This window comes from Eptesicus fuscus, chromosome 16 (genome assembly GCF_027574615.1).
Source record: "Eptesicus fuscus isolate TK198812 chromosome 16, DD_ASM_mEF_20220401, whole genome shotgun sequence".
Classification (NCBI taxonomy): Eukaryota; Metazoa; Chordata; class Mammalia; order Chiroptera; family Vespertilionidae; genus Eptesicus; species Eptesicus fuscus.
Window position 1 is genome coordinate 59,119,871 of NC_072488.1, and position 23,309 is coordinate 59,143,179.

A 23,309-nucleotide genomic window follows, 5' to 3' on the forward strand; every position below is an offset into this window, starting at 1 on the left:
CTTTCCCCGTCAGGGAGGGAATCCCAGGAAAGCAGAGCCCTCGCCCGCCCTGCTCCACGCTGGGACCCCAGCGCCCGGTGCTCGAAAGGAGGGAGTTCACCCTGTCCCGGGGGTCTCCACGGACCCCTCCAGTCAGCCCACGGGACGCGAGCCTGGACCCCACCTCCCTGGGCTGGTCCCACCCGCGCCTCCCGAGCGCGGCTCTCCCCCACCCCTCGCGGCGGACCCGGCGGTCTGCGCAGGCGCGCCTCCGATCCGCCCACCGGTGACGTCAGCGCGGCCGTTAACCGCTCTCCGTCGTGTCGGCGCGCGATTTAAAAGCAGTTGAGGAGACGCGACGGGCAGGATGGGACCTCCGTGCCCAGGTGAGGCCGGGCGTGCGGAGGCGCCGTGGGAAGGCCCCGGCGCGAGCGAGGGTCCCGCGGGCAGGGTCGGGGTCTGGCCTGAGCGGGACTGCGGCGTTCTCGGCCCAGTCGGTGCCTTAGCTCTCCGTCGGCCGGGGGGGCCTGGCGCGGGGGAGGGGGGAGGGGAGGAGGGAGGGCCGGCGAGTGCGCTCCGCCAATCAGGACGCGGCCTCGGGGCGTCCGCTCGGTTCGCGGACGGAAACCCGTCTCCCCGGGGTGCCTCCGCCGAGCTGGCGTCTCCGCTTTCAAAAGGCCGTTTTCCTGGGAGGCGCGTTAGAAGCGCCTTGATCACCGCTGTCTGCTTAACACGCTTGTATTAAATTTTACTTCCGTTCCACAAATATTGAGTGCTCCTTTTGGGCCAGACGCAGAGACACAGTAAAGAACACGTAAGATGCCAGGCTATTGTATTCTAGTTGGGGAGACAGACAATAAACAAACGAAATAATTTACAGGTGAGACCGAGACCGAGACCGAGTGCTGTGATTGAGAATAGCGGGGGAGGGGGGCGCTTTAGATCAGGATTGAGCCCTTAGCAGAGACTGGGGAACGTGTTTCAGGCAGAGGAGCAAATGCAACAACGAAAAGGGCTAGCAGGAAGTGCCCGGCAGGACATGGAGACTAAACAGTGAGCAGGTCTCTCAGGTGAGCAGGGGCCTCTGTAGGTCTTGGTGAGACATTTGGGAATTTAGAGTTATATTTTAGACGTGATAAATTACTTACCTCAGAGGCAGTCAGGTGGAGGGAAGGGGTCGATAAACACTTGGATAAGAGATTGCCATTGAGGGGAAGTGATAGGGCCGCTCAAGGAAGTGGCCCATGGCCTGAGGAATAAATTTGGATATCATCATCATAGATTGTAAAACCATGGGAACAGGTGAAGAGCCTGTAGAGAAAACCACAGGACCAACATTTAGAAGCTGGATAGAAGAAAGTTATAGAGGCCAAAAGTGTTTCAAGAAACGGGCGTGCCAGCTGCTTCAAATGCTGCTGAATCTCGAGAGATGAGGCCTGAAAAGTGCTGGATTTGGTGACTTGAAAATTGTGGGTGATCAGTAATAGTTATCATAAGGTGGTGGGGATGGGGGTCAGACTAGAGGGAGCTGAAAATGAGTAGGAGGTGAGGAAGGGAATGCAGAAAGTGTTCTTTGAGCTCAGTAACCGTGATGCATGATGTCAAAAGCAGAGCGAGAATCAGAGAATGTTCCAAGAATTGAAGTGTGCCTCTAATCCCCATCTTGAGTCTCCCTCTTAGACAAATTCCTTCTTCGATGCTTCCTATTCTGTTCTCTTCTCCCAAGTCCAGCTCCTTCCTTACCTTGCGGTGCCCACATCTAAATAGTCACAAGCCCTCTTAATTCAGTCTCTCAAAATGTCTCTTACCTCCTTCCTTCCTGTTTTTACTTTTTTTTCTTTTGTTTTGATCTCAGCTGAGAATTATGTTAATCACTCTTCAGCTTGTGGGAAGCTATCAGGGGAACATGTGAAGTTCTTGTATGTTTCCTTTTAAAAAAAATTTCTAATCACCACTCCGTTTTCCTTCCCCTTACATGGGCAAAAAAATTCAGTGTTTATTATGTATCATTTTTAATGTGTTCCTATGAAATATGTGCTATAATGTACATATGTATTTTTTAATATCATGAATTCTGAACCATCTGAGATACACATTTTTATTCTCATTTAGAGGATGAAGAAGCAAATGCTTTGGGCATGTACATGTTTCAAATTTTTCCAGCTAGTAAGTGATGGAGCTGGGGTTTGAAAACAGGCTTTCTGTTTCTTAAATTTGGAAACATTCTTCCATGATCTCTGTTTCCTCATCTCTCTCTTCCAGTGATCTTGCTTCTCCCAATCATAATAAGCCTCAGCACTCACTACCATAGTCACACCCTAGACCTTGTCATTATCAATAGCTGCACTACTCTACAATCTCAATTTTAAGACCCCGTTTCTCAATACCACTCCTATCTTTCCAATTCACTCCCTCTTGTTCCCTGACTCCAACAATCTTTTGATGACCCAGCAGATCCAATATTCTTTCACTGTCCCTCACTTCTCTCATGACCTTGTTCCCTCCTTACTTAGCTTACATTCCATGGTCAGTCAGTGTAATCACTCCCTTTTATACACCTGCAACCCCTTGCCCTCTTCTTGCTTTCTTACACTTGCTTGATTAAATCACAACCCTGGTTAATTCCAACTTTGCCTATTCTGCTCAGTGTACCCAATGGCCAAGGGGACCCTAAGGCCACTCAGCAGTCATGCTTTATTCTCTGATTCACCCACTCCTCTCCTAGATGGTTATTTCCTTCCTTCCTTTTTCTTCTGAAATCTCTTCCCCAACCTTTACACTTAATTGTGGAGTTTTCAGTTTTCACTTGCTTCCTATTTTTCTAAGAAAAGAAAAGCAACCAAAAGAGATCATCCAGCCCAAGATGGTTTTGCTCGTTAAAAGGTCAGCCTGTGGACCAAAGGATCTCGGGTTTGATTCCAGTCAGGGGCACGTACCTCCATTGCAGGCTCAATCCCCAGAGGGGTCGGGGCCCCTATGGGAGGCAACCAGTCTGTGTCTCTCTCACATCGATATTTCTCTCTCTGCCCCTCCTCCCCCTCCCATTCTCTCTAAAAATCAATAAAAAAATATCCTTAGGTGAGGCTTTAAAAGAGAGAGAGAGAAAGAGAGAGAGAGAAAGAGAGAGAGAGAGAGAGAGAGAGAGAGAGAGAACATCCAAAGTCCACCATGGAATCTGCTCCCCTATCCACACTTGTGCCTGTGCTCTCCACCCTCCCGTTGCTGTGGATGGGTTCTATGTGCTCTCAGCAGAGGAACCCCTCTAACTGCTTGAATACTTTGGTCAGCAACTTTTACCCCTTCTTCTGCATGATCCCTGTGAATAATGTCCCCCAAGGTGTCTGGAACCTGTGAATGTGTTACCTTACATGTAAAAGACTTTGTAGATGTGATTAAGGATCCTGAGATGGGGAGATTATCCTGGACTATCTGAATGGGCCCAATGTAATCACAATGATTCTTACAAGAAGGAGGCTGAAGACAGAAACAAGAGGTTGGAGTGATGGGAGGGAAGGGACCCCAACCCAAGGAATGTAGGTGGCCTCTAGAAGCTGAACAGGCACAGAAACAGATTCTTCTCTAAAGCCTCCAAAATGAATGCAACCCTGCTGACATTTGTTTTTTAGACTTGAGTCTAGAACTGCAAAAGAATACATTTGTGTCATTTTAAACCACCAAGTCTGTGGTAATTTGTTATAGCTGTAATAGGAAACTAATACAATCTTTTTGCTTTATTCTTTCTACCAACCTGGGATTTTCCCCCCCATCTTAAAATTACTTTCTTGACCTCACTTGCCTTTCAACTTCCTCCCTCCCATTTCTCTCCTTCCTTTTACAGCATAAGTCCTTGAAAACCTTGTCCCATTTGCTGTTTCCAATTTCTTCCATCTACTCTTGAATCTCTGCTCTTTTGACTTTTTCTCTTTCCTCTGTCACTCTAGGAAAACTCTTGTCAAGATCATCAATAAGTTGCTAAATGCAGTGATCAGTTTTAAGTCCTTAACTAATTTGACCTGTCAGCTGCATTTGACATAGTCATCACTCCTTCCTCCCTCCTGAAATGTTTTTTACCTGACTTGTAGCATACCACATTCCCCTGGTTTTTTCCCTGCCTCGTTAGTTGCATATTCCCCATCTCTTTTGCTGGTTCCTCATTCTTTCCTTCTCTTTAAACCTTTGAAGTATTCTAGGACTCAACCTTCTGCTCTATTTGTACTCATTTAATTGAAGTTCTCATCTAGTCTTATGGCTTTTAATACCCTATATATGCTTATGATATCCAAATTTATGTACCTAGCTCAGAACGTCTCCCTAAACTCTAGACTTAAATATCTGCTCTCTATCCCAGTGGATGATTAGTGAGCATCTAAGCCCAACATGTCCAGAACTGAGCCCTGATCTTGTTTCTTTCCCCACAAATATGCTTCGCCTGCAGCCTTTCTTTTTTCCAGTCATGGCAACTCTGTTACATCAGTTGTTCAGATAACTGTAGAGTTATCCTTGATTCTTCTGTTTTCTCTCATGCCCACATTTAATCCATCAGGAGATCATGTTGGCTCTGTCTTGAGACTATATTCAGTGTCTGACTACTTCTTACCACTTCCATGCCACCTCTCTGAGCCACCATCATTTCTCTCATGTGTGGTGAACAGGGAAGTGATTGGACCTGGTGAGGAAGGGAATAGAGAGGTGGTGTATAACGACACAAATGTATTCTCTTGCAGTTCTGGACTCAAGTCTAAAATCAAGGTGTCAGCAGGGTTGCATTCATTCTGGAGGCTTTAGTGGAAAATCTGTTTCTGTGCCTTTTCAACTTTTGGAGGCTGCCTACATTCCTTGGCTAGGGGTTCCTCCCTCCCATCAGTCTTGCTTATGTCCTCACATCTCCTCTGACTCTGTTTCCCTCTATCGGGACAATTGTGATTACACTGGGAGATGAGAATTGCATCATACCGAGTTATTGGTGGTTGCCCCCTAATCTGTCTTTCTGCTTGTCAATTCTGCTCCCTTTTCAGTCAGTTTTCATCACAACAGCCATTGTGATCTTCTTGAAGCAGAAGTTAGATCACTTTATTTCTCTTCTCACCATTGTCCAATTACTTCCCTTCTCACTCCACCTGAAAGCCACAATCTTTTCAGTGGCCTGTGAATAAGGCTCTACACCCCCGTCAGCTGTCCTTCCCTTATCCTGACTTGGTGTCTCTGCTCTACCAGGCCCTGGAGAGCCTGACCCCATCCTCTCTCACTCCACTTTAACCACATGGCCCCTCAGACATGCCAGGCATATTCCAGCCTCTGTGCTTGCAGTTCCCTCTGCCTCGGTGTAGCTTCCCCCAAATATCTCTGCGGTCTTGATTCTGAGGCTTCCTTCTTAGTGAAGCCTCTCCTAACCACTGTATTTAAACAGGCCTCTACCTCCATTCCCAAGTCCTCCTTCCAGGCTTTACTTTTCTCCACATGTTTATGGTCATACAGCATGCCATCTATTTTCTGACTTCTTGTATGAAAATGTTTAAAACACAGGGACATTGAAAGGCCAAGACAATAAACAGCTTATACTCAGTACCTAGATCCAACAATTGCTAATTGGCCAAACTTACTTTAGCCCCCCCCCCTTACATACACATATTTTTGACTGATTCAGATGAAAGTTGTAGACATCATGTTATATCACCTCTAAATTGTTTCTCATGCATCTCCTAAAAGTAAAGATATTCTTCTACATACCATAATAATCATTATCACATGTAAGAAAATAAAAATTATTTTTTAAAGTCAGTGTTATCTCATAATTCAGATTGTATTCCAAATTTCCCTTTTTGTCCCCAAAATGTTTCTAGCTGATTTTTTTGTTTGACCAAGGATTGGCTGAAAGTTAAGACTTTTGCTTGTTTGTTTTGTATGCCTCTTCGGTTTCTTTTGATTGAGAAGACCCCTCCTTCCTCCCACCTGCATTTTTTCTTTTTTTTTTTTTGACACTGATTTCTTTAAGAGACTAAGTCAGTTGTCTTGTAAACTATCCCACATTCTGGATTTGTCTGAATGTTTCCTTGTGATATTTAACTTGCTCCTCTGCTCCTATATTTCTTATAAAATGGAAGTTAGATCTAAAATCTTAGTTACATTTAGGTTCCCCATCTTTGGCAAAAATATTTTATGGGTGATGTGAGTTTCATATTTTGTCCAATCAGGAGATGAGACAGTCAGGCTGTCTCATTTTTAGAGAGGCTACATTGAATGTTTGGTTAACGTGGTGACTGCTAGACCTTTTGTTGTTAGAACCATCTTTCCCTTTGCAGTTAGCGAGCAATCTGTGGGTGATTCTTTGGCACGTTATATTTATTTTACACATTTGTGTTGTTTATTCTCTGTGTTCTATTGGGATTATAACCTGGCTTATATCTGACTTGATAGCCCATTTCTCACCCTTATTTCAGCATCTGTTTCTCTCCCCTGGGAGTATGCTTATATGTGTCTGTTGTTCTGTTAGTTTGTGAGCTTATCAGAGGCAGCAACTTTCTCTTAACCCATCTTTATATCCCAAAAGTGCTGGAGGTTCACATAGTGGATATTTGTCCCATGGGGAAGGAAGCATCAGCAACCCCTCATTCCCCAAGAAAAGCATGCTAAAGAGGTTCTAGCCATAGACTCTTAGAGTTGGCAGCGATCTTGGTGGGCATTGTGCAGTGAACTTCCACCTTGTGATGGGCCCCAAGCCCCCTTTAGATCTAGGAAACATTCTGTTGAAGGTTCTTGAGCAAGTGTTTTGTCCCATCACTGTGAACCACAATGAATCACTGTTCTTCAGAGACCCGTGGACACTCCCTCAATGCCTCACCGTCAAAACGGGTGTTCTCGATGCCCCCACCTAAGAAGGCCCCTCTCAACACTCCTGGCACCCCAGTTCTTGAAGACTTCCCTCAGAATGACGATGAAAAGGAGCGTCTGCAGCGGAGGCGCTCCCGGGCCTTTGAGCTACAGTTCAGCATAGATTCGCCCCGTCTGCTGGCCTCCCCCTCCAGTCGGTGAGTGTGTTCTGGGCTACCTCGTAGGGTAGCACCTGGCATGGGTGCATGGGCCTGGCATCTCCACACTACCTCGAGCATTCTGGGTCTTGATTTTGAAAAGTTACAGCATCATGGATCCACGCCAGAGTTTTTTATTTTTTGTTTTTCATTTAGGAATATTGACATTTCAGCTACAATTCCGAAGTTTACAAACACACAGATTACAGAGCATTATTCCACCTGTATCAAACTATCCACTGAAAACGTGAGTATCTGCTGGGGTTTATCAGTGAAGCTTCTGCAGCTTGAGCACCAGGGAAATCTAGCCTTGATTCTATGGAGAATGCATGATCCATAATAACTGTGTATGTCTATTCTCCAGCGACTCCTCTTAGTGTTGGTGCTTTCATTATGGTTTTACTGTTTCTTATATACCTTTGGTGTACCTTCTGACAGGTTGCCTGTCACCTGCAGTATATCAGCATGGCTTAGGGGATAATAGTGTGGGCTCTGGAGCAGATAGTAGAGTTGTGGAGCTAATGTGAGCTTTAGAGCTCACTTGAATTGGAATCCTGTCTCTGCCACTTACAAGCTGTGTGGCCTTGGCAAGTCACTCAACCATTTTGCTGCGGGGTCCTCTGTAAAATGAGAATGAGAATAGTGCCTGCTCATAGAGTTGTTCTAAGGGTGATGGGGTCCCTTTGTGTGCAGTATTAAGAACAGGTCCTGCACAGTGAGCACTCAGGAGTCATGTGCTGTGACTCTCTAGGACTTGAGAATGAGGAGGGACACATATGTATTAGCTGTGTCTCGAGTGTTTGTGGAAATTGATATCTGTGGGAATATGTGGGATATCCCTGTTTAAAAACTTAGCTACCTCGTAGGGTAGCATCATTTATGTGAACCTCTGCTATAAATAACAAATGTTTCTGCAATTTTCTCTTTCTAGAAAATCACTACCAAGAATGCTTTTGGCTTGCACTTGATTGATTTCATGTCAGAAATTCTTAAACAGAAAGACACCGAACTGACCAACTTTAAAGTAAGGAGGATATTACCTTCTCTTGCATCTGAATTAATGATGAGTATTTCTGATACTTAGTATAGCACAATCATTAAATTCTACAAACACATGAGATTCTCCCTTGTTTAAGACATATTATTAACTACTTTACCTTCTTTTCCTTAACTGACGAAATGTAGAAAAGCTATCTTTCTGTTATGTTGTCTAATCCCTGTCAGTCTTAAGGATCTTTGTCACTTTTTTCATAAGGACAAGTAAATATTTTATGAAGATTGCTGTGTTTTGCCTGTTCAGCACAACCTTTTTATATATCCCCACGAGTACAGCTCTGCTTGTCTGATTAGGTGGCTGCGGGCACTCTGGATGCCAGCACCAAGATCTATGCTGTGCGTGTGGATGCTGTCCACGCTGATGTGTACAGAGTCCTTGGGGGGCTGGGCAAAGATGCACCATCTCCAGAAGAGGCAGAGAGCCATGCTGCAGGTACGTGTGTGAGGATCTGGATTTAAGGTAAGGGCTTCTTAGAGGGTGTGGCAGGTTGTTATGTGAGTAATACATTGGAATGAAGTCACACGAAATCAGTTATCTCATCTTGTGAAGACACGGACATTTTCCGATTTGTCTTGAGAAGCATTAGATTTTATTTAGGCCTGATTGAGTGAACATCACCAGTTCCCTAGGGAACTTCTGATTTGTGGGTCTTTGGAAATTGACCTGTCTTAGAAGCTTAATTGAGTAGTTTGGTTTCTCCTTCAGCTGCAGATTAGATGTGCCTGTTGCTGTGAGAGAATGGCATGTGTTTGTCACAGTCTTTAGAGTTTTGAGGAACTTGAAGTTCAGTTGCACCCGCCAAAGCAATCCTTGCAGTACACAGACTTATTCCTTCTTTAGATGGAAGTGTGACTGAAACAGGAACTACTAAAAAGGCTCCAAAGCCCAAGAAGAAGCACTCGCACAAAACCATCGAGCAGAATATAAACAACATCAATGTCTCCGAGGCGGATCGGAAGTGTGAGGTGAGGAGCCGTGTGCACAGTGTGGTCTCTGACTCATTTGAGACGTGGGTGCTGAGCCTGTCTTGCTGGTTTGTGCTTGTTTAGGTCTCAAGGAGGTAAAATATTCAACAGGTCTCTTCAGTGTCATCCTTTAGCCTTCCAGTAAGACTGATGGGCAAGTCCCTGCTTTCCCTCAGTGTTTCAGAATGACTGAAGATGGCAAATTACCGAGAAATCTGATTAAAACATTTCTTAGTACATGCAGCAATGCTGGCATTAGTGAACATTTATTCTGTACTTGCTAGGCACATTGTGCTGCCCTGAGTGTGTGACCAGTGTTAACTTATTTAATCCTTATAACATCCTTGCTACATTTTATGAAGAGGTGATTGAGGTGCAGGGCTGTTAAGTAACTTGCCCAAGATGGCACAGCTAGTCTGTAAACCTGGATGGGAAGCTAAGTGGTCTGCTCCAGAGTCCTTGCTCTAAGTAGCCAATACAACTTGGCAAACTTAAGGAATCTGCTTACAGGAATGGTGTTGGAGCTTCATTTATAATTATCACAGTTAATTTGAAGCAAACAAGTGTTGCCAGAATATTTTTTTAAATTTGCTATTAAAAACAATACTTCTATGAACATTTTTGTACATATCATCTTTGCACTCTTCTGGGAGTATATGTATAAGAAAATTCTGAGGGAATTTCCACTGCCCTCAAAAAAAGTTTGTACCAACTTACTTTCCCACCAACAATGGACTAGATTACTTCTTTGTTATCTCCATGACATTCATAAATGGTAATTAAGGTCACGAGACTGGACTTGATCACCAAGGGGATGTGTGCATGTGGAAGAAGGACTGAGCCTTGGGGGATGCCCCAATTTTAAGAGTTCAGTAAGCTGAAGGGAAAACCTCCAGTAGGTAGGAGGAAAGCCAGGAGAGTGTGGTATCCAAATGAGGGAGCATTGGAGTTTCAGGGAGGTGGGAATGATGAGCCACGTTACATCTGGCAACCTGAAGCTTCTAATGAGCTTGGAGGGGGCCCTGTGGAACTGAAGCTCAAGCCTCCAAGAAAGGGAAACTTCTTGGCTGTGCTGGTGTCCCTGAATTTGGAAGAAGGGCTCGTGGGCCAAGGACCCAAAGGGCTTGCTGGTTGGTGCTGGTGTCTGAGGCACACAGTGGGGCTGGTTCTTTGAGTGAGAAAAGGTAGATTGAATGCAGCTACTGTTACAGGTAGGACCTGTCACATCTGGAATGAAGAAGCACTGCTGGGTGACAAATAGGAGGCTTGCAGAAAGAAGTCCTTTCTCCCTCTAGCCCTGCACTCTCTCTCTAGTGCCCCCTATTGGTGGATCCCAACAGCAAGCTGCTGGCAAAGCCAGAATATGGCCACAGACCCAGCATCAGAGAATAGAAGGTAGTTTTGGAGTTGAGAGGCAGTAGTAGCTTAATAACTGGCAGAGAAGTAGAATGAGTGTCATGATCTCTTCTTTCAAAAAAAGTTCTGTTGTGGGCGGGGAGGGAGGAAGAGAAAGGCAATATGCAAAATGTTACCCATTGGGGAATGTAGGTAAAAGTTAAGTGGAAGTTCATACTACTTTTTCAGAATTCTTGTAGGTGTGAAATTTTTCATAACAAATGGGGGGAAACAAATAGAAACTGATATAGGCTGTTGTTTTAAAGAGTAATGGATAGGTAAATGGAGGGGAAAGTAAGATCTGGAAGTTTTGTATTTTTTTAAATGGGAGAATTAACAGCATGTTTGCTTCTTGATGGCAACAATCTAGTGGAGAAGGAATTACTGACAATGCAGAAAAGAACAGAGAAATGCTAGCATGGCATCCTTGAATGTGGGAGAAGGGAAGGGGATGGACAGCATTGATGGGGCTGGGCTGAGGAGCCCAACACCAATGGGAGATGGGACATTCTCTTCTGGTTGAGTGTCCATCTCCTCCCCCAACCCCAATTGAAATAGGAAGCCACATCATCAACTGACAGAGAGTGTGGAGGAAGAAAGTGTTAAGAGGTTTGAGGAGAGAAAAAGGTAGGAAGGAAAGAGTCACCTGGGGGTGGTGGTAAGAACATGGACTAGGGAAATACAGTTTGCTTGCCAGACAATACTTAGGGTCCATTTGATGGATTTGAAGTGAGGTCAGTCAGCATGCTTTGTTTCATCATGATAAGCTATGTGGGTGCAAGCATGGAGTAGGCAGAAAATTGTATTTAACAAAGGATTGTGTTTAGCTGAATGAATGTGACACAGAAAGAGGCTGGAGTTAAGAGCATGTGCATGGGAGTGGTCACAATCATTGCTTATGGAATTTTAGCTGGGAAGGTAGGTAAAGTAATGGGTAAATAAATAAAACCTATTTTACTTTGTGAGTGTAAAGTAATTTGACCAGTAGTTGTAAGGCCTGGTGGGATCAAACTTGTTGGAGACATCACCTCTAGGCTATACAGGTGGGAGGTGATTGTCAGAGAGGCACTTAGAATTAAGGGAATGGAGCCTGGCCATCGTAGCTCAGTGGTTGAGCGCTGATCTATGGACCAGGAGGTCACTGTTCGATTCTTTTTGTATTATTCACTGTTCGATTCTTGGTCTTGGCACATGCCCAGGTTGCGGGCTCCATCCCCAATGCGGGGCATGCAGGAGGCAGCCGATCAATGATTCTCTCTCGTCATTGATGTTTCTTTTTCTCTTGCCTCTCCGTTCCTCTCTGAAATCAATAAAAATGTATTTTAAAAAAGCATTAAAAATGGTGACTTAGGAAAAGAGACCAACATAAGGTTACTGTTCAGGTTGTAACAAATGTGTTTGTTGATGTGTTATAAGGTTGCGATCATGTGCTATGTACTTGAGTGGCATCTATTTATTTATTTGACTACATACAGCCTTTCTTTTGAACTGGTATCTGTTGGGATGGGCCTTTGCCTGATCAGTTAGAAAGCCCCATCCACTTTTTTTTTTTTAATTATTTTATTATATATCTTTTTTCAACAATTTTTTTTAAATCCTCACCTGAGGGTATTTTTCTATTGATTTTTAGAGAGAGTAGAAGAGAGAGGGAAAGACAGAGAGAAACATTGATGTGAGAGAAACATCGATTAGTTGCCTCCTGCATGTGCCCTGGAGCCTGCAACTGAGGTATGTGCCCCTGACTGGAATTGAACCCAGGACCCTTCAGTCTGCAGGCCGACACTCCACTGAACCAAACCAGCTAGGATCCCATCCACTTTTGATTATGTGCAGAGACATTTCAGTCCAGTGTGTGCAGCCGTGATGAGCAGGCCCAGTGAATGGATTTGATATTTCCTTTGGCTCCTTTCCATAACCTTGGGTTCCCTGTGTTTGTGCTCAGATTGATCCCCTGTTTCAGAAGACTGCAGCCTCGTTTGATGAGTGCAGCACAGCAGGCGTGTTTCTCTCCACCCTCCACTGCCACGACTACAGAAGCGAGCTGCTTTTCCCTTCGGATGTCCAGACCCTCTCCAGTGCAGGGCCCCCTGAGATGCCAGATTTAGATTGGGTAGAAATGACAGATTTAAAAGGTAAGTCCACACAATGCCTTTCACTGAGATGTCAGTCATTGGAGATGATTCTTATAACCCTGGGGTGTAGAAAGCGCCTGGTGCTCTCGGGAAGATTCGTCTGGAGTGCCAGATTGGGCACCCTATTTGGTGAAACTGACTTTCCCACTTTCTGAAGCATGGGGAGTCTGAAACAGTAGTTTCTAGTGTTCTCCTGTTCTCGGCCTGGGTGTGCCAGTCCCTCAGGTGCCCCATAGCAGCCAGTTCTCATAGTCACATATTGCAATGGAGGGCGGAGGGGGGAGACAACCTGCAAAGAAGGGGGCATTGGGAACTGCTCACAGATGGCTCTGTGGTAGTCTGAGAACAGACTGCCCTGTTGTCAGCCTCTTATGCTGGCTTGGCAAGGATTTTAACCCCCATCCTGTCCTCTCCCTCCACGCGCCCCTAGTGCTTTCTCCTCTTTTAGTCTTCTCCCAGATTTGTTAAGTAGAACAGTTTTGTACTAACAATCTGTTTTCCAAGTTTATGTGCTCCAGTGGGGCTCTAATCCTGGGAGGCAGTAATCTGTAGTTTGGGACTGAAATGACATGATGGGGCGCTGTGTACTGAGCACGCTCTAAGGGAGGGGTTTTCATTTCCCGACTATAGCGAAAGGCATGGGATCTGTTTCATAGTCACATGTATGTGCTTCAGGTTTCTGCTCAAGGGTTTTACTAATCGTTGGAATGCTCGTGAGCAGCTTGCCTTTCAGTGGGGGTGCCTGCGTATCTGCCTCTCCCAGAGAACAGCCATTCTCTCTGCCTGGTGACTGTGCCTCCCTCGACATCCTGCTGCTCTGATCCTTCTGGGAGTGGGGAGCGGGCTCTTCTCACCTTAACCTTCTGTGCTCTCCCTGTCCTCTCCAGCACTCCTGGAGCAGTGTACGGAGGACCGCCAGATCTGCCCTTCCTTGGCTGGCTTCCAGTTCACAAAATGGGACAGCGAGACACATAATGAGGTGTGGACCCTTGGACTTTTTAGGGCTTTGGGCATTTCTCCAGCACCTGTGGTTTCAGTGAGACAGTCTGAGATTAGTTCTGCCCAATGGGAAACTGTGGCATTACTTTTATTTAGCCACAAGTAGAGAAAACATTTCCTTTGGCACTTTTTTTTTTCCCCTTTGGCACTTTTGTTGGGACTAAAACCTGGGAACATCCGGAGGAGCTAGGAGTGGGGTTGTGAGATCCAGCAAGACCAGTGGACAGGTGGGTGAATTCTGGGACCGACTTTGTGTTCTCCTTGCACGAGGCAGCCCTGCCATTTCTGGGTACACGTTTCTATCAGATTTACTCTTGAACATAGTTATGCCATGGCCATTGGTCTCTTGGACAGCTGTCAAGCTCGAGGAATTTCCTGCTCTTTGAGATTGAGACCCTTGGCACAGAGTTTCCCGAGAAATTGTCACGTGTAAAGCTTTCCTCTGTGTATTTTTAGCCAGGCCCCTTTAGCCTACTTACTACAACTTCCAAAACAAATGGTCTCCATGGACAACTCTTTTCTCTAAACATGTAGCTAATGATGTGGAGTCCTGTTTCACATTTTACAAAAGACAGTACAGCTCCATTCTGTACTGCACAATATAAACTTCCTCCACGCTTTTCTGTTATGAGAACATTGGCTCTGGGGAGCGGGGGAGGAATTCCTCCAGCATTGACCGTGGTCACCAGAATGAGAACTCTCTCTTTGTTCCTCTAGTCTGTGTCAGCCCTGGTAGACAAGTTCAAGAAGAATGATCAGGTATTTGACATCAACGCTGAGATAGAGGACAGTGATGGCGGGGACGTCCTTGATGGGCCTCTGGAGGATGACTTTGATGCCAACGACGAACCGGACCACACCGCCTCTGGGGATCATGCAGAGTTCAGGAGCTGGAAGGACCCCTGCCATAGTCAAAGCTGCCAGTAAGGCTCTCAGGGCCATGGAGAATGTTCCCATGGGAGTTTCCCCGGATTTCCTTCTGGGACAGTCTCATTCCATCTCTTTGGATAGCTGGGCTGCTGGGCCATGTTGTCTATACAGGTGGAGCCACCTGACTCACAGTGGAATCATACCTGCCTTTGAATGTCACCTCAGCTACTTAATTGGTTATAAAACTGACATTGCAGCCTTGGCCAGGTGGCTCAGTTGGTTGTGCATCATCCCATAGACCAAAAGGTTGCAGATTCCATTCCCGGTCAGGGCACTTACCTGGGTTTCGGGTTTGATCCTTAGTCAGAGCAGGCAACTAATTGATGTTTTTCTCTCTGTCCTTTCCTCTCTCTAAAATTAGTAAACATAGCCTCAGGTGAGGATTAAAAAAAACCGCGACATCGCAGGAGTTTGTAAGGATAGAACTAAAATAGGTAAAGTGCTGGGGGAAAGTAGCGGGAATATAGTAGCTACTTCAGTGGTGGCTATTGGTAGCACTTGCATTTGGTAGCATGGAGGGTGCCCCCTTTCCGCACACTGCAACTGGTCCAGCTTTTGGCTAAATTGCTCTCTATTGTTATAGATGGAAACAGGCTAATGTGTTGCTTACAGAAAAAATGTGGTCCCTGCCTGAAGGACCAGGCAAAGTGGGGCTGGTCAGTGTTGGGTTACTGGGGACAAGCAGAGCAGGGGAAACTCAATAGGTAGATATCATTGAGCATATGGGGCGGGTAAAATTGGTCTGTAGTCATTTATTACTTTAGTAACCATCTAAGAAAATCAGAACTTTCTTGGCCTTTATTATATGTACTTAACAAATTAGTATTATTTAAACTTTGAATATAATTTGGAAGCAGGATCTCATAAAATCCTATAGTGCTGAGGGCCCCTAAAGGTCTTGAATGGGCCTACGTGTAGAACAGACCCTCTGATGTCGCCTGTGCCTCTAAGAGCAGCTTTGCAACCCTGGACTGGGGACAACCAAGGTGGTTGAGTATGTGTAAAACCTTAGAAGTCATCCAGTGTAATTTCCCACTGAGGCAAGAATCCCTTCAAGAGCATTGCTTTCTTGAGCTCATTTTGTCTGCCCATGTGGGAAATGATTCTACTGATTAATGTCTTCAAGTTGGAGTGGACATCAAGGCGCTGAACATTTGGTACCTTGAGACACAGCATCTGGCACTTTAGCACCCTCCTTGCTGCCTGATTTGTGCTGTTGAACTGTGATTTGTTCCTTGTTCCTATCCTATCTTCTAAGAAGTGAGAAATGGCAGGCAGCTTAGTGGGACATTTTCAAATGTCAGAGAAGAAGAGCTGTCACTGTTCCTGAACACTGAGGTGGCATCCGAGGAATTGATGATAGCAAATTCACTTTCATTTGGTTATTTTGTTAGGACCATAGATACTTGTTTTGAACAAGTGTCTCCATTTCTCTCCCTAGCTCCAGAGAGAGCACACTCTTTTTTTTTTTAATATATTTTTATTGACTTTTTACAGAGAGGAAGGGAGAGGGATAGAGAGTTAGAAACATTGATGAGCGAGAAACATCGATCAGCTGCTTCCTGCACATCTCCTACTGGGGATGTGCCCTCAACCAAGGTACATGCCCTTGACTGGAATCGAACCTGGGACCTTTCAGTCCACAGGCTGACGCGAGAGCACACTCTTAGACTCCATCCTAGTGAATGCATTAGGGGTGGGGGCTTAGGTTCTAGTTAGGGTTTTGTCCATCTTGAAGTCCCATACCCTTACATGGAACTGGCCTATTTTGGGAGCTCAGTAAATGAACTGAATTGGACCTGATCCTGCCATGGAAGCTATGAGGTGTCGGGTAAGAGGCATCACCTGTTTATTTTTTTAAATATGTTTTTATTGATTGATTATTTACTTACTTATTTATTTTTTAGAGAGAGAGGAAGGGAGAGGGATAGAAAGATAGAAATATTGATGAGAGAGAGAGAGAAACATCATCGATCAGCTGCCTCCTGCATGCTCCATACTGGGGATCGAGCCCGCAACCCAGGCATGTGTCTTGACCATGGAATCAAACCTGTGACCTTTTGGTTCCTAGGTCAGTGGTCAACCACTGAACAACACTGGCTGGGCTGACATCACCTTTTAGGCGCTTTCTTTTCTCGAAGGGTTGGGATTTGATGATTATAGTGATATCTGATATTTATTGAGCTCCTTATTCTGGCTTTGAGCCAGACACTGCTAGGACCCTTACCTGCATTGTTTTATATAGTCTATATAATATGTAAAATGTACTCACTTAAACCTCACAACAGTCCTATAATTAGGTTCTATTTGCCTCATTTTACATGTGGAAACAGGCTCAGGGAGGTTATGTAATCCTGGCTGCACGTAATGAGCTATGAATGACAGCTTCCACTCAGAGCACTTAGCTGAGAATCTGTGAGGCAAGCCATGTGTTGCCATTTTCTTAGACCACCCTGGGTGACCATCCTGTGCACCACGGCTAAGAACTCCTCACCATACTGAAAGGTCTTCAGGGTGGGGTGGGTGGGGGCGATGCTGGATTAAATCCCCGTGTGTGTATAGCCTGCCCACGTTACCTGTACCTAGGTGGCATCACTGACAGCTGTGCACAGTGTGAAAGGTGTGTGTGTGTTAACAAGGACACAACTGAGAAAGTGCTCGATGTTTAGGAGCAGGTCTGTGTGTTCCCTCTTCCTGGTCTCTCTGTGGTACAGGCATAACTTGGTGAGGTGCTCGCTGTCCGAGGTCCAGGCCCAAAACACAGCCTGCCCAATGCCTACAAGAGTGAGGTGTGTGCTAGGAGCCAGATGGGAGGAGACCTTTAACCCGAAGATATTAGTGACTTAACTAGTGCTAAGCTGAAGGAAGCGGGGGCAGTATAGAAGAAATAGAATTCCTCTAGGGGATTAGAGATGTTCAGTGCGGGGGGCGGGGGGAGCAAGCTTTGAGAAAGACTGTGGTTAGGTTAGCTATTGAGTGGGGATCAGTAGGCTGCCTCCACACAGCACTGTAAGAATTGTTACTAGTAAATGGCTAGAGTTCAAGCCTCCAGGTCCTCAGTCCAGCCCTGGCCCACAGACTCACTTTTAAAAAAATACATTTTTATTATTTCAGAGAGGAATGGAGAGGGGGAGAGATAGAGAGAGAGGGAACGGGGGACAGAGATGGAGAGAGAGAGACATCAATGATGGCAGAGAATCATTGATCTGCTGTCTCTGCATGCCCCCCACTGGGGATCGAGCCCGCAATCCAGGCATGTGCCCTGACTGGGAATTGTACCGTGACCTCGTGGTTCATAGGTTGATGCTCAACTACTGAGCCATGCCGGCTGGGCCAGGCTCACTCTTTATAGCTTTGCCTTTCAACTCCTAGTGATTCCCAGGATGACCACCTAAGCTTTATCAGAAGAATATTCATGAGAATTGTGTGGGGATGCTGCTGGAGCCATTTTTCTCCGTCTGGAGCTCATAGTGCATACAGTTACTTAATAACATAGGCCAGGCATTTTTGCAGGCTAGAAATGTACATTTTTTAGTACATTTTATTCTTTAAAATTAGTATTTATGCAATAAATATATAAATACAATTTCCTGGGTTTTAAAAAAAGATTCTGTAGATAAAGGCGAAGTCCCCTTTTAAAACATTTTTAGCTTATTCTATAATGCTTGATATAAAGGGTTTATACTTATTGCTCACAACAGGTTAGAAAGCCTTCTGAAGTTTCCTTGTTAACCTTCCTTGTAGCAGGCAGTAGAGCAGTACTCACACACTGGCTGACGTCAGAAGCCTTTAGGAGAAAGCTACCTCAGACAGTCTGGTAATTCACAGAAAGGGTGGAAAATCAAACCAAAGCTGCCATGCTGGACTGGCCAGTTAGACACTTCACACACAGCAAAGCATGAAGCTAGATGGTCTGAGAATTAGATTATAAGGGGACCTCCCAGCATTTGCAGGACATAAATTAGAGTAACATCTTCACTTTTAGTAGGAATGACAATGGTTACTGGAGCCCTCCTTTATGGAAGGATGATGAGGAAAGGATGAGAGACTACCAGCTTATGAAGCACTTGGAAAGTACTTGTGTAGATTTGGTCATGTTGTTATAAAATTAAGAGAGGCAAAACACTTTGATGAAGAAAAAACTAAGGGGTTGTTGATGTGCAGTATTTATATTGGACTTAGAAATGTTGCTCATTTGTGGAAAGGTGGGTAGGTAGAGCCTTCAACTGCATCACATGCTGCTTTACATGTAAGTACATGGTTGTATGCTGACGTGGACATGATTGTATCTGTAAAAACATTATTTCATGTGTGTTACAGGGAAGAAATGATTCCCCTCGGGGATGGAGACATTAGGACCATGTGCCCCCTTCTATCCATGAGACCTGGAGAATATTCCTATTTCAGTCCCCGCACCATGTCGATGTGGGCTGGACCGGAGCATTGGCGCTTCAGACCCCGACACAAACGTATGTACTTCAGGAAAAGAGATAGTGTAGGTGACCAGCAGTCAGCAGGTCGGCCGAGGAAGGGAAATGCCAGTTCCTGACCTATTGAGCCTTTGGCCAGCTGCAGATGCACATAGACAAGCCAGCCTCTCTCACTTGGACAGTCAGTTGGCCTGGCCTAGGATGAGGGATCAGTTAAAACTGAGGCCTCGTGAGGCCTCGCGCACCCAGGTCCGGGTGAGGCCACGCGCCCCTGGGCCCGGGTGAGGCCACGCGCCCCTGGGTCCGGGTGAGGCCGTGTGCCCCTGGACCCGGGTGAGGCCACGCGCCCCTGGGTCTGGGTGAGGCCACGCGCCCCTGGACCCGGGTGAGGCTGGGTCCCTGGGTCCGGGTGAGGCCGTGTGCCCCTGGATCCAGGTGAGGCTGGGTCCCGGGCCCTGGTGAGGCCACGCGCCCCCTGGGTCTGGGTGAGGCCACATGCCCCTGAGTCCGGGTGAAGCCGTGCCCCTGGGTCCAGCCGAGACCAAACCAGAGGGAGTCGGACCTCCGTTACCACCATTTGTCCACCAGCCAGAGCTGAGGGGTCAGTGCTGACATGTACACATAGGGAACTGGTGGACATTGAAATTGGGTCTCAAAAGAACTGTTGGTCCAGAAAGAAACTCACTACAGACTGATTCATTTGCCTGTCAGCATAACTATTATTGCTCATCTCACATTCAGTTCTTATAAGTATATCTCTAGTGACACATGATCTCGCTCATCTAGGGGAAATGATGAACAACGTAGACTGAGGAACAAGAACAGAACCAGAAACAAGGAGGCATTGATCGGACTATGGGGCCTCAGAGGGAGGATAGGGGAGGGGGGGGGAGGGGGGAGAGATCAACCAAAGGACTTGTGTGCATGCATATGAGCCCATCCAACGGTTAAGTTCAACAGGGGTTGGGGCATCCGTGGGGAGGGGTGTGGGATGGGAATGGGGGGTTGAAGACAAATATGTGACACCTTAATCAATAAAGAAATTAAAAAAACAAAACAAACAAACAAAAACAAATACCTGCAATTGAAGTGAAATAAATAAATAAATAAATAAATAAATAAATAAATAAATAAAACTGAGTCCTCTGAGTGGGATGAGTCAGGAGAGCTGGGCTCCTGACCTGGTACTGCCCTCTAGTATCCACGTGGCTTCAAACAATGGCTGCAGGTGGGAATGACCAGGCTCTGGGGCCCATGTGAGTTACTGCACCAGGCAGCCCTTGGCAGGATTCTGAAGGGGGTTTTTCATTCCCTCTTTGAAAAGAAGATATTAATTTGCATACATTTTTATTGTGTTTTGGTAGCAAAACCACAAATTATAAATTAAGGATGAAAATCAGACCTATGATTTGCCATTCCCAGTGCTTTATGGTGCAGTTGGTAAGACTGCCAGTGTGTCCTGTGAGGTGCGGAAATATTGTAGGCCCCTGAAGTGAGCAGTGTTGCTATCTGTGTCCATTTCTGCAGAAGATGCTGCCTTGAAATCAGAGAACAGAAAGAAGAGCACAAAGAAAGAATTTGAAATAGACTTTGATGATGACATTGACTTTGATGTGTATTTTGGAAAATCAAAGGTTTGTGCTGGATTTATTACCCTTTGTGCTTTCTTAAATTACTCTTTGCACTCCTTTTTCCCTTTTAGATGTGATTTTAAAAAATTAATTATAAATTTAACTTTTAAACAGATGGCTTTATTGTCCCTCGATTCTTAGAGGAATTGAGAAATTGTCCCAAGTTCAGTGGCAGAAGGATAAAGTTTAGAATATGAATAATGTCTAGCAAAGTTGTTGGGGATTCTGGATGGCAGACTAGTGCTGCCTATACCCAAGTTTCTTCTAAAAAAGAATGGGTGTTGACCATTTTTATTAAAGATGCCTAGAAAGCACTTTTTTTTTTTTTTAATTAATAGGCTGCTACTATTCTGACCAAGTCTACTTTGGAGAACCAGAACTGGAGAGCCACCACTCTTCCTACAGACTTCCACTATGAGGCTGATCATCTGGCTCAGCTGCACCTCAAACCGGGCACCAGGGTAAGGCTGGTTTTTTGTTTCCCCAAGGCTGCTGTTGAACCTGTTTATGGCATTGGAGGTGTCCAGTGGCTGGTATTGTTGACTGTCAGGCTGTGCCTTCGAGGAAAAGGCGAGAGAGCATGAGCAGGAAAGTGTGTTAACTAAGAGAAGTTACTTGAAGATCCAGGGGGGAGAGGCAGAGCTGAAGGGAAAAGCTCATAGGGAGATGATGGACACTAACGTTTAGGAAATGGCTCTCCTGGTTGGAAGACTATACACAGCCCTATATGTTGAAATGCTAGGGGGCGATAAACAGAATCTTTTGTTGAGGTTTGTATAAGATGTGAGTTGTTTCTGGGTTCTTTCATGTTCTCATTGATGTTGTGGATTCACTAGCTGGGGGCTTTCCCTAGCCCAAGAGCCCTCCCACAAGCAAGGTGTAGACGGGAGCTGACTGTGACCCATTGGGTAATGGAGGTGCCAAGCACCTGACTGTGCAGTCTTTCGGGAGTTTCTAGAACTGCACAAGCGGTCCGGGTTGCTTCTATGACTGTCAGGATGAACATTTGAGACTATCTGGTGCTGTACCCCGGTTACTGTTCACTTCCTTTGCCTCTGGTTCCTCTGGCAATGCTAGGAGCAAGTGCATGTCCCTGTCTCCAGGGTGACCAGACAGTGGTTCATGCCAAGTTCCATTTGATTGGGGCCTTCTGCTCATTTGCATTCCTGGTTGTTTTATTTAATCTTTGGTATCAAATGTGCAGTCTACAGTTTCTCTTCCTTATTTTGCCTGTTCCTTGACAGGGTCGTTTTTTTTGTTTGTTTGTTTGTTTGTTTTATATATATATTTTATTGATCTTTTACAGAGAGGAAGGGAGAGGGATAGAGAGCCAGAAACATTGATGAGAGAGAAACATCGATCAGCTGCCTCCTGCACACCCCTCACCGGGGATGTGCCTGCAACCACGGTACATGCCCTTGACTGGAATCGAACCTGGGACCCTCCAGTCCACAGGCTGACGCTCTATCCACTGAGCCAAACCGGTTTCGGCTTTTTCCTTAAATGTTTATTGTTGAAAATATTACATACGTCCCCTTTTTTCCTCCATTGACCCTTTCTAGTCCGCCCCATCTCCCACCCCAGGCCTTCACTACCCTATTGTCTGTGTCCATGGATTATACATAAATGCATATAAGTTCTTTGGTTGATCCCTTCCTACCCACCCACACACCCCCACCTTCCATCTGAGATGCTTCTATGTCTCTGGATTGATTTTGTTCATCAGATTCCACGTATGAGTGAGATCATGTGATACTTGTCTTTCTCTGACTACCTTACTTCGCTTAGCATAATACTTTCCAGGTCTCTCCATGCTGTCTCAAAGGGTAAGAGATACTTCTTTTTTTACTGTTGCATAGTATTCCATGGTGTAAATGTACCAACACTTTTATCCTCTCATCTACTGATCGGTACTTGGGCTGTTTCCAGATCTTATCTATTGTAAATTGCACTGCTATGAACATAGGAGTGCATATATTCTTTCTAATTGTTTTTTTGGTTCTCTTAGGATATATTGCTAGAAGTGGGATCACTGGGTCAAATGGCAGTTCCAATATTTAATTTTTTGAGGAAACTCCATACTGTTTTCCATAATGGCTGCACCCCACTAGCAGTATACTAGGGTTCCCTTTTCTCCACATCCTTATCAGCACTTGTCACTTATTGATTTGTTGATAGTAGCCATTCTGACATGTGTGAGGTGATAACCTCATGGTCATTTTAATTTGCATCTCTCTGATGATCAGTGACTGAGCATTTTTTCATGTCTCAGCCATCTGTATATCTGCTTTTCAGAAGTATTTAAGTTCTTTGCCCATTTTTAAATTGGATTGTTTGTGAAGTTGTATGAGTTCCTTATAAATTTTGGAAATTAACCCTTTTCAGAACAGTGGCTTTGTAGTATAACTTGATATCTGCATTCTGATCCCTCCAACTTTGTTCTTCTTTCCCAAGATTGCTGTGGCTATTCGGGGTCTTTTTTGGTCCCATATAAATTTTTGGAGTTTTGTTCTAGATCTGTGAAATATGTTGGTATTTTAATAGGGATTGCATTGAATCTGTAGATTGCCTTGGTTAGTAAGGACATTTTAATGATGTTAATTCTACTAAACCATGAGCACGGTATATTCTTTCACTTGTTTATGTCTTCCTCTATCTCTTTTTTCAATGTCCTGTAGTTTTCCTAGTACAAGTCTTTTACCTCCTTGTTAAGTTTATTCCTAAGTATCTTAATTTTTTTTGTTGCAATGGTAAATGGATTGTTTA

At 45.1% G+C, this 23,309-nt stretch overlaps 1 protein-coding gene across 4 annotated transcripts in view; it reads left to right on the forward strand.

Annotated features, from left to right (window-relative positions):
• The first annotated feature begins 340 nt into the window (after positions 1–340).
• The window catches only part of NCAPH (non-SMC condensin I complex subunit H), a 35,900-nt gene continuing 12,931 nt past the window's right edge, over positions 341–23,309 (forward strand). The window contains exons 1-12 of one of the 4 annotated variants that reach the window (XM_008156489.3): positions 341–365; positions 6,788–7,004; positions 7,161–7,251; positions 7,936–8,028; positions 8,355–8,493; positions 8,902–9,026; positions 12,364–12,553; positions 13,441–13,532; positions 14,270–14,475; positions 18,803–18,951; positions 20,440–20,546; positions 20,882–21,004. In XM_008156489.3, coding sequence (XP_008154711.2) covers positions 347–365; positions 6,788–7,004; positions 7,161–7,251; positions 7,936–8,028; positions 8,355–8,493; positions 8,902–9,026; positions 12,364–12,553; positions 13,441–13,532; positions 14,270–14,475; positions 18,803–18,951; positions 20,440–20,546; positions 20,882–21,004 — 1,551 coding nt within the window. In that variant the 5' untranslated portion in view covers positions 341–346. Of the gene's footprint in view, positions 366–594; positions 860–896; positions 1,050–6,787; positions 7,005–7,160; positions 7,252–7,935; positions 8,029–8,354; positions 8,494–8,901; positions 9,027–12,363; positions 12,554–13,440; positions 13,533–14,269; positions 14,476–18,802; positions 18,952–20,439; positions 20,547–20,881; positions 21,005–23,309 lie in introns of those variants that run through there. The other 3 variants (XM_028132615.2, XM_054728432.1, XM_028132616.2) reach the window with 3 other exon arrangements.